We start from the raw sequence: 11,238 nt of genomic DNA on the forward strand, positions 1-11,238 counted from the left end.
GGGAATCTCAACGTTTATTTTTACAAGGCTCAATGTTACTTCTACTTGGTCTGAAGACTCGGATTTCCTGCCCTAGGTAGGAAACCACAAGCATTTACTTAGCCTTGGTTTTCATTGCCTCTTTATCATACAACTTGAAGTGATGAACTCGAGGTGGAAGGTGGGGTTAAGTTTCATTCTTTTCAGTGTATCTGTGGATGTCACCTTGCTGTCAAGTGCTTTCCAAATAGAGTATGCCCCTGATATATCCATGTAATATAGTGCTATATCACTTAATTCATTTGAGCATTTTCCAGCCTTTTGCAGAAAGGTACACAAGGCAGAGAATTATTTTCATGTGACTTGAATGATAAATGCAGCCTGAAATATGGCAAGATACTCATTTATTAAATGTATTTATATTCATTGAAAATAGCTGTGATATTTGCCAGAACATCACGATTATTCCAAGCCCCTGGCTTCCGCCGCAATTAGTATGCTGAGTAAATGCCAAAGAGATCAAGGTGTTCTAGACTCCAGAGTTCTTAAATATTGAAGCTGGGGTTTCCAAGCTTTCATGCACATCAGAAGCATTGGGTTTCACATTAAATAAAAATTATTTGGCTCCTTCCTCAAAGAATCTAATTAATATATTTAGGATAGAGATCAGAAAGTTGCTTTTATTTTTAAAAAATTTCTTTATTGATTAAAGTATTACATATGTGTCCTTATCTCCCCATCCCCCCCCCACTCATGCCCTCAGCCCCCTGTTGTCTGTGTCCTGTGTCCATTGGTTAGGCTTATATGCATACAAGTCCTTTGGTTGATCTCTCCCCCTTACCACCACCCTCCCCTACCTTCTTTCTGAGGTTTGACGTTCTGATCGATGTTTCTGTCTCTGGATCTATAAATATTCTGGGTTATTCTCATTTAGGTACACTGAGATATACTTTGAGAGACAATGATCTGAAGAGATATATGATTTCTAAAAGAAATATTGAATTAGCTGGTAGACTTTTGTATTCATGGTAAAGGTTTCAGTTTGGCTGGTCATAAAAATAATGAATTTCCTTGGATGATTTATTTTTAAGAATGCATTTATGTAGTTATTTGCCCACATGGTTTTGTTTCAGCATTCATATTTGTATTATACAGTATTATTTTTCTTTAGAGTGTATTTGTACAGAGATTAGTTTCTGTAAACAGTGCTATAGTTGCCTTCAGAAAGCAATTCTCAGAAAAAAATCTAGGGTCTGACCACTTTCCAGCTGGGAGAATATAGGATAATAATTTAATGTGTCCAAAATTCAGTCTCCTAGTGATAAAACATATATAAGTGTAATGTATGGCAAGGAGGCAAAGGGCAAGTGACAATAAGCATCTAGCGTACTTCCAGGGCAAGAATTGGTCCTCAAAAATATTGGCTGAACCTGTAGCTTACATGTTGTATAAAAGGACTGAATGAAATGAAGATCTACCCAAAATGCTCAAAAAGGATTCAATATCGTTCAATATTTTCCTACATTGTAGTGTCAGGAAAAGAACAGTTTGTCCCCATTTTTTTATGTGAACTTCTTATTTGCAGGATGAGCTCACATTTCACTTTGTGGCATCCAAAGGAAAAAGCTACTCACTCTTAACAATATAAAGCTTCCTCCACCATTTCTGCTTCTTGCCAAGATGTCACTTGAATTTTTCATGCATTGTCTTGTTTCTTTTATAATCCAGAGCATTTCCCCTCTCTTTCCTGACCCATACTAAGGGTTTCGTTTACTGCAAAAACTAGCAATGAGTGGCTACAAGCATTAGAAAAAGAAAATTAAAAACTATAAACAGGGAATCTAGTATTGGGGAACTTTCCTTTCCACTCTTACCATCTCTGCCCAATCACACAACATTCAAAGAGGCCTGTGTGCAAGGTTTCAGCTCCTTCTGCCACCCTAGCCCCTTCTTCTCTATAATTCTGTGGAGATCATGACCGCCCTCACTCCACTATAAGACCACTTAAATATAAAAGTCCAGAACCCTTGACATGTCAAAAGGCTTGTCGGTGTTTATGATGTCTAAGTTTAAGATCTATCTCTTTCGTCCTGCCACCTTTAGGTATTCTTGAAAAATTAACCTTCTTTAAAAGCATTCATTTGATATTATAGCAATATAATCATAAGCGTATTTAATGTTTAACCAGATTAAGCAACATAATTCAGATTCAAAATGGAAGCTAGGTTAGGTCATACAAGTTTTTGTTTTGCTTGTTTGTTTTGAGGATATTACAAGGTGTTTAAATCAGTACTCCCACCTAGGATTGCTTAGGATGACCCAGAGTTGGCTTTTCCATTGGCCTCGAATTACCTGCATGAACTTGAAGGGGGGGAAATAGTATGTTTTAAACACTATTCTTTGTATACACTAGTTTATTCAATCCTCTTGAAAAAATCTGAGTATTGTTATCACATCTTTATTGATGAGAATAAAAGTGGCTGAGAAATGTTAATTGACATTTCCAGGTCATGTAGCTAGTGAGGAAGATTCAAAGTCAGCTTGATGCCATATTCTTTGGATTTAACCCAAGTGACAAGGTAAACATTTCCTGTAGCCCTGCCCACCCCATCAATCAGCTACTCACTGAGGAAGTGCTTCTGGAGGCTCAGAGTTCTGTTTTGAATCAGAGTCTGAAGGGCCATCAATTAGAACCCCTCAGAACCCTCTTGAGGATAGACAGGAGAAAGTCGCATCCCCTGTGGGAACTTGAGATGGAAGCTGCCCCAGAATCTGCACTAGCTTTTGCCAATACCAGAACTCAGCTGCAGGGACTACTTTGAAAGGCAGCAAGTCCTTGCATGATTTTTGTTTCACCGCCTTTTTTTTTTTCTAAGAACCATTCATTGGGCTCAATTCTCCCCCACCCTTGCCTCCAAAAGCATCTTATCAGAAAATAAACCACAATTTTATTATTTTGGCTGTGCCAGTCAAGAACTTTGAAATTCATTTATTTTGACTTAAAAAATATAAGTAAGTTTTAGTGATTTCAGAGAGGAAGGGAGAGTGAGAGTGAGATAGAAACATCACTGATAAAAGAGAATCATTGATCTGCTGCCTCTTGCATACCCCACACAGGGGATCAAGTCCACAACCTGACTGGGAATCCGGGTTCTGATTAAATCATGAATTCTGAAGTCTCCAGATGAAGATCCTCAGACCATCAGTGAACCAAACTGTGACCTCCTGGTTCATAGGTTGACGCTCAACCACTGAACCATGCCGGCTAGGCTTGATTTTTTAATAAAATAACTAAATTAAGTATTGATTGCTTCAGGTGTCTAATATAAAAGCAACAAACCAAACTGTCATTTTTATGTAAAGTAATAGGTAATATGTCTTAGGATATCCTGAGAGATAACTGTACAGTTATGTGCATGCACAAAGATAGAATTTAAATATATTTTTTCAACCTTAAGTGTTGGATATTTTTACTTTTCAATTTATAGATGAGAAACTTAAGTTACAGAGTGATTAATAAACCTATTTCAAGGCAAAGAACTTGTAATATGTGCAAGTAAGGTGAAATCTATGACCTCCTAAACCTAAACAAATGTTATATAACTATAAATTACTCATAGGCCATGATGAAAATATAGAGATATGTAAGGCAAATGAAAAATAATGTCACTATACACTAAAGCTGGAAGTGAACATATTTAGAATCTCATCTTTGTAAGCTAGTCAAGTATGCTGCCCATTGCACAACACCACAGAGCTGTAGCATCGACTGAACAGGTAAGGAATATTTAAGCAAGTGTCTAGCCAGGAAATTTATAGGAAATAGTTTCAATGATAAAGATTCCCAAGCACCAAATATATCATCTTACAGTACAATTTACGACCAACAGGGACCATTTTAGTTGGACCTCTTGAGAGGTAAACTCTATGCAAAGATGAGAACTCATTAATGACTCTGCCCTGGGGTTTGAAAATGACCTAGCATCTTTTCTTAGGCCAGCCAACTCTTCCACAAGCAACTGAACACAGGTGAACAAATGGTGTTCAACAATTATAATTCCCTTTGATAATAGCCTATTGTACCATCTTAATTACATTACATGTGGTCAGAGAATTAGTTTTAAAATTACTTTATACTCTACAATAATTAGACTAGCTCTGAATATATTGTAGGTGCCAACTATACAAATGTGCCTTGACTGCAGAAGAGATATATCATGGAGAACAGTCACATGATAGAACAGAAAATGTATTTGGGCACCTTCTGGGTTCTGATTTTGACTGATTTCTGTGGACTTAGATAAAGTCTCAGTCATTCTGGACCTCATTTTTTTTCACCTCCAAAATAAAGGGTCTTGGACTAGAGCACAACCATGTAAGTACACTCAAAGAGATTAAAACATTCCAAAGCAACACCAAAAAACATCAAACATAATATCACAATCTATAGTATAACCATGTCCCACAGTGTTTATAAGGTCATTATTAGAGCATGATTTATTTGGTTGACCTTCGGTTTATATCTGAATGAGAGGCTTAAGTATTTCTTTGCCTCCTATAATCATGAAGCAAAGTTCTTAGCTATCTCAATAAAAATGTGTCCTTTATCTGATGCAAATATAGTATGTTCTATGCCTTTTATTTCCCCTGAGAAGCAAATTATACCTGTGCTATGATCCACTAGATTGACAAATGTTATCACTCATTCATACACACAGTAATCTGTTGCAAAAACATATTTTTTCATGCAGTAACTAGAATTTCATGGCACAGTTATGCATAGTTTGTGATAAAGTATGTCAAAACTAATTGAGATTAGATGGCCTCTAAAGTTATTTTCAAAACTGGGTTAGTATAAAGTCCCTTTTATGTGACGATTCTGAATACATATAACAAACAGTTGGGTTTCTTCCATATCGGTGGTTCTCAAATTGTTCTCAATAGTAGGAAGAAAATCTCAATGTTACCTTTTCTTGCCTTTAATTTTTCTAAATGTCTGTATCTCTTAAAGATTGCTCACACTTGATGAAATCCATTAACAAGTAGAAAATAAAGTTATAGACACTTTCCACCAACCCTGCCTATGTAGTTTGAAAGCATCCATTCTTATTCATTGAAACTTTAATTTGATATTATGATTGATGCAATTAAATGGAATTAAATTTGAAAAATATATACATGTAGCTAAATATACACGTTTGTGCTAAATCACATTCCACGTGATTAAGTTAAATATTGCAGTTTTTCATGGTGTTCACCAAAGTACACAGCAGCATCCAAGCATATGTGAACAAAGCACTTTCGAATCAGCCTCTTTACCAGGTAATCCTCCCTACTTCTCCTGCTTCCTGACTTCTTTGCTAACGTTTTCTCTTTTTTTGGATGATGACTGTGATTCTTGTTAATTTTGGGCCATCCAATTGATTTGTATCCAAGTTTTCATTTATTCTACTATGTCCAGATCATTCACAGATACAAAGATTTTATGAAAATGGTAATAACCATAGAGTAATAGCTGCACAGACTAACTCTGTTAAGCACTCCCTGTGTTCCAGGGAATATGGTAAACTCCTTTTCTAAATGATCTCATTCAGTCTTTACCACACCTTCTCAAGTAATTTCTATGGGTAGTTTTATTTTCAACATGAGAAAACTGGATATAGAGTGTAAGCAGTGTACCTAATACTACATAACCTGCAAGCATTGTACAATATTAAGGTGAATTATAAAATATTATTTCTCTCATTGTCTTTGGAAAACAGAAATTACTTCTGATACTCTTTAATTGGCATTATTCACTCTTTCATACTTAGAACTTTGTTTATGACAAGTATATTATATGATGCTACATAGAAGGATGTTTTTGTAACCCCTTGTTTTGTTTCTGAAGCTTTGTCTTGTCTGTCCAGTTAAACGTTTGACTAATAGTCTGAATTTGGAAATATTCTAATCTGATATTATATTTGAATAAAGTTAACTTTAAAAAACATTTGTTATTATTTATCCAATTTTGTCTTATACATAATCATTTCTATACATGACTTGATTATGGGAACATGCACTTGTAACTAATATATTATTTTATTGTCCTCATGCCTTATGCAATAGCTGACTCATTGCAGGCATGCTTAATACATGATAATGAAAACATCAAAGATATCTTTAAAGATTATAAAGACAAATTAAAATGGATTATTTTATTTTCCAGAGAATAAAACTTTGCATTGAACATCATCTCTGTAATTAGGTTACTTAAATTACTTAGCCCTATTTATTAAAGGAATTTTCCTCTAGAAGTCAGTGAAAAACAGGCACACACATATCTCTTTCTCTAACACACACACACACACACACACACCCCAGAAGCATTCTCATAACACACATGAAACAACATCATTTCATTAGAACCACACACCCCTCAGCAGTTTCAGTAACTTTTGCTTCCTGGTTGGTAGGTCAAGTTCTTTCTTTCAATTACATAGTCGTCTGTACAATCAAACCGTACATAGTTGAGGTGTCCCTTTCATTAGTCATAAGGGAAATTTAATCTACAAAGATAGTACCCAAATAAGCCATTTAAAAAAAAAACAAAACTACTATTGGAAATAGGCAACTAAGGTCCAACATTGAAATTTGAAAAGTCAAAACAGTTGCTTGTTAATGTCTTCTTAGCCGAGAAAAGACATTTCTCTAACTCTATTACACAGAATGGTAATTCCTATCACAAAGGAATATGCATGGGGTCAGATTAAAGGTGTTTGTGTGTGGCAACACTCACTATGGGCAGGGCTTGGGAAAATAATTCCACATGACATAGATCAGCTTGGGGGAGTTAACATAAGAACGTCTCCTACATCAAATGTATATGCTTAAAAATGAACGTGGTTGGGACTTACTGTGTTCTTATTGTGGTGCTTACCCTATATATCACATTGATTCTCAGGAGGATGAAAGCAGAGAGCAAATCATCTTCAATATATAATATTCCCTAAAAATAGATTCCAAAGTAAACATGTGGTATGGCTGCTGATCAGAGGGCCCAGTAGAGACCTATAAGGTGACTCCTATTGGGAGGACTTTAACCGACCATCTGCTTAAAGTTCTCCCTCGATGGAAAACCACCAGAAGTCAGTAGACCTTCACTCCTCCCCTGCCATGCTTCTCTCCCCATTAAGCCATTTAAAACTCAATAAACCAAAGGCATGAAGAGTAGAATCACAGCATAAAGGAACAGAGGATCAGCAGTCTAAAGCACAGGCTTCTCTGGCACTCCATGAGTCCCTTTTCACCAAGAACTTCTAAAGATTTTTCCACCCTACCATTCCTTTCACTACCTGTACGACTTCTTTCTGAAGTGAATTGCTGGCTGCCTTGGAATTGCAATTTATTCTCTACAGAATGAGGCTATTTAAAAAGTACAGTCATTTTACTCTGCAGCTTAATAGCCAACACATTTGTTTTCTTTGAACGCATTTATTTGTGCACAGGTTAAATGTGTTTCTGTATTAACTACATTATTTTTAACATTAACTTAAATTTTCTGAATTTAAATGTATGTTCTAAACAGAGGAGACAAAACACCAGAAAATTAAACTGCTCTTTTTAATTCTATGGAGTTTATCAGTAAAATAAATAATTCTTGGGTATTGTGGAAGGTGAACAGTTAGCTTACTTTAAGGGCAAATAAAGTAACTCTGATTGGGCGGGGGCATTGATAGTCTTCACTATGGATAAAATATGGAAGTTTTGTGATGGGAGTGCGGGAAGAGATTAATCACAAAACAGTAATGCATATATGCATTACCTATGGACACAGAAAATAGGGTGGTGAAGGCTTGGGGTGGGGTGGGAACTGGGTGGAGGGGGCAATTGGGGAAGGAAAGGGGGACATTTGTAATACTCTCAACAATAAAATCTTTTTAAAAATGTGTTGACTGAAATAGGTTGTGAAATCCAGTTTTGAAAGGAACAAAAAATTAAATGCTTGCATCATCTAGTACTGATTCTTCAAATATCTCATTGGAAAATAAAGTATGTAACTAAATTTTTTAAAAGGTTGGAATGAACAAACAGAAAGATATTCAAAAATTCATATTTAAAAGACAGAATTATTTAGAGTTTTCATTTGTGTGGATAGAATACTATTATATAATAACTCTCTAATTGCCTCATTTGTTTTAGTGAACACATTCCTGTATTTTAAAACAGAACCAAACTTTAAACCTTGTGGAAAGATAATAGCAAGGTATTAAAGAGCTAGGCCCAGAGAAAGAGATGTTGAAATATACATTTTTTTTTTTTTTTGCATCAAGAGTCTCAGATCTACATTTCTCACACTTTAAAAAGAACTTGACAAAGACAAATGATAAAGACTATGGGAGAATCTAGCAAGAGCCACGCCCTGCTACTAATGCATTCAACACAGTCTAAGTATGTGAATTGCCATTTGCTTCACACACAGGACCACGGACTAAGAAAGTAAGTTAACAGAAGTCTTAGGCTAGAAAAGTCACGGTCACAGGTGGCCATGGCTGAGCTACACCGTTTGTCTCAGCAGGATAATGAACTCACCTCTACTAATGCCACTGTTCTCACCAACCTGTGCAGCCTGTGTTCTAACTTGTACATTAACCACATGTCTACAACAACTCTTAAATGTTGCAACGAGCATGGCCTTCTGATACAGGCCATTAAAACATAATCTCTTCTTGCAAAATGACGTGCTAACAGCATCACATTCATTTTTTTTTTTTAATTTTCACACTCTCAGGAGGTAATCTGGGTACCCGATAAAATAATTGCTACTGAGTAATCACAATAACAAGATATGCCATTGATTACAAAAACTTTCACTTGCTTAAGCCCACCATGCTCTTTTTGTTGAGTAAGCAAAAAGGAAAATTTAAAGACCTGTCACAATTTTCAAATGCAACCACCACTGAAGAAGTTTCATATCTAAAGTAAACTAGAAATGACTAATTCAAATATTTGTTATAAAAACTGTGTTGACTATGTTTTAAAATGTATCCTTAAACATTACAACTTTCATGAAAGGGATGGAGATAATTCTTTGTCTCTCTTTCTACTATATAACCAATGTTAAAACTTTGGAAGCTAGAGACTTAAGAGCTTTGTAAGCTACTTAAATTGCAGCATCCTTAAACATCAAATGTACTTTTGGAACACTACACATTTCAATGTCTTTAAAATCACTTTAGATTGTTTAAATATTTATTATTTTATGTATATGTTGAGAGGCATCTACTCAAACTTTGACAATTACCATTTTTCTAGAAGACCTCGCAAGTAATTATTAAACCAGAACACAGAAGTTCAGAGTAAATGGCAAGACACTGCAAAGACTAACTGCGATGCTCAATTTGCATTGAGTTGTTTACAGCTAGCCACAAATATTAAAATGAGCTCTGTAATCGGAGCAAAATATTATGATACTGGGCAGCACCTGTGATTTTAAAAGCATCTTACATTTTGTGAACTGAAATGACCGGCAACCCTCAGAGAAAATAAAGAATACACTAATTTTATTATAGTCACCTGAGCTTGTTTACAAGAAAAGACTAAGTTCATCAACTATTGGGGCTAAATCTAACAGTCCTCACACTAAAAGGAAAGTTTGGTAACAGGAGATTTCAAGAGGATGTGTAGATTAGGGGTGAACTCAAACCTGCTTTACTGCCTTGATTTTTCCTAGATCATGAGTTTTCTTCATACATTTATTTTCAGATTTGGAGCTAATTCTTTTCTCCCTTTCATTTTCCATCAGATATACAATCAAATAATGTTTCCATTCACATAGATTTGGAAAGGTCCTCATCCTGTGGGGCGTCTTTTATTTTTTAGTAGCCAAGGAAGAGAAGTTGCTGCCAATCGGATGTGAAGGGCATGGGGAATAAAGGCTGAGTCTTGGGCAAAGAAACAGTCCACCCTTGTGCTGCTCTTGTGGCAGGAGAATGCCAGCCCATCACCAACTCCGGGACTTGATGAACAGTGGCAAGTCACAAAAGTCTTTTCACTCACTTCATTTTAAGCCTCCATTCAAAATAGCTCCTCTGTGCTGGGACTTAAAGCCCCATTGATGGTCAGCGATGGAGCACAGCGATGTTTCTGAGGAGGGTCTCTACATCAGCGCTCTGAGAGTGTCTTCTAACTTTTAATCTCCTCGTGTGCTCCTTAATCAGACCCGGTCAGACATCCAAATGAAAATGCCTCCCACTAAGTCTACGCAAGACGTTACAACAGGCCATTCCACAAGTCAGGAACTTTTGTGCAAGGCATACCATCATCTTCTGGGATTAATCCTTTCCCTCCCTTCCCAAATTACTTTGAATTTTTATGTATTAAACCATGAATTTTCAAGAAGATCTAGCCGAGCCACCCATCCCCCCCCCCCCCCCCCCCCCTCTGGTTCCCTGTATCTTAAAATCACACACACACTTGAGGGATAAGGAAGCTCTGTGACTATTAAGGCCGCTCCAATGTGAAGGCACTGCCTGGTGCCAGTTCCCTCCTGGTCTCTCCGTGCCCTTTATTGTGGTTGGTGGCTGCGTGCTATCTTTTGCTATTACTAGGGCTGGAGGGAACCCGTCTTTAGAAGGGAAAGCGGTTGGTCCTCTCACAGGGAGTAATACTGAGACTTTAAGGACTGGGATAACTAGAAAGGGGCTTTGCTCTCCTCCCAGCATTTCAGAACCCTAAAAACACAGGGACCCTCCAACTTGGGCAGGCGATGCCAACAGCTCCTGGGTCTGCCCTTGGCCCCCACAGGTGAACTGCAGTCGGACCAACCTACCAGCAAGCGCCCTTCGGTTCAGGTCCCTCCCGCTCCTGGACTCACCTGGTGCTGAGGACCAGCGCCGGCAGGAGAGGCAGCAAGAAGTGAGCTGCGCTGAATTTCATGCTGTCGCCGGCCGGGGTCCTTCTTCCCTCGCTGGCTTTGCTCTCCCTCCTTCTCCCGGTCCTGTCTCTCGTGGGTCCCAGGCTTTGTCCCCGGCCAACGATAAGCCCTCTCCAGCAGCAGACAGACAAACGGACAGATGCCTCTCCGGGCAGGCACCGACAGCAGGGAGTATCTTTGGGAGTGATGTCACCGGCGGCGAGTGGAGCCCTGCCCGGGATTGTCCGCGCGGCACCGGCACCGGCACCGCCGCTCCTGCGCCCGGAGGACGCGCTGTCACTCGCGCTGGAGGCGGCGCGGGAGCGGGAGGGGTGCCGGGCGGTGGCCCCGCGCCCTCCGGTCAG

At 38.0% G+C, this 11,238-nt stretch overlaps 1 protein-coding gene across 2 annotated transcripts in view; it reads right to left on the reverse strand.

Moving 5' to 3' along the window:
- LUZP2 (leucine zipper protein 2) overlaps positions 1-11,232 on the reverse strand; it is a 298,803-nt gene extending 287,571 nt beyond the window's left edge. Inside the window, exon 1 of one of the 2 annotated variants that reach the window (XM_006753962.2) lies at positions 10,835-11,232. In XM_006753962.2, coding sequence (XP_006754025.1) covers positions 10,835-10,896 — 62 coding nt within the window. In that variant the 5' untranslated portion in view covers positions 10,897-11,232. The remainder of the gene's footprint in view (positions 1-10,834) is intronic. The other variant, XM_006753963.2, reaches the window with a different exon arrangement.
- Positions 11,233-11,238: the final 6 nt, after the last annotated feature.

The sequence above is a fragment of the Myotis davidii genome, unplaced genomic scaffold (genome assembly GCF_000327345.1).
Source record: "Myotis davidii unplaced genomic scaffold, ASM32734v1 scaffold330, whole genome shotgun sequence".
NCBI classification, from domain to species: domain Eukaryota; kingdom Metazoa; phylum Chordata; class Mammalia; order Chiroptera; family Vespertilionidae; genus Myotis; species Myotis davidii.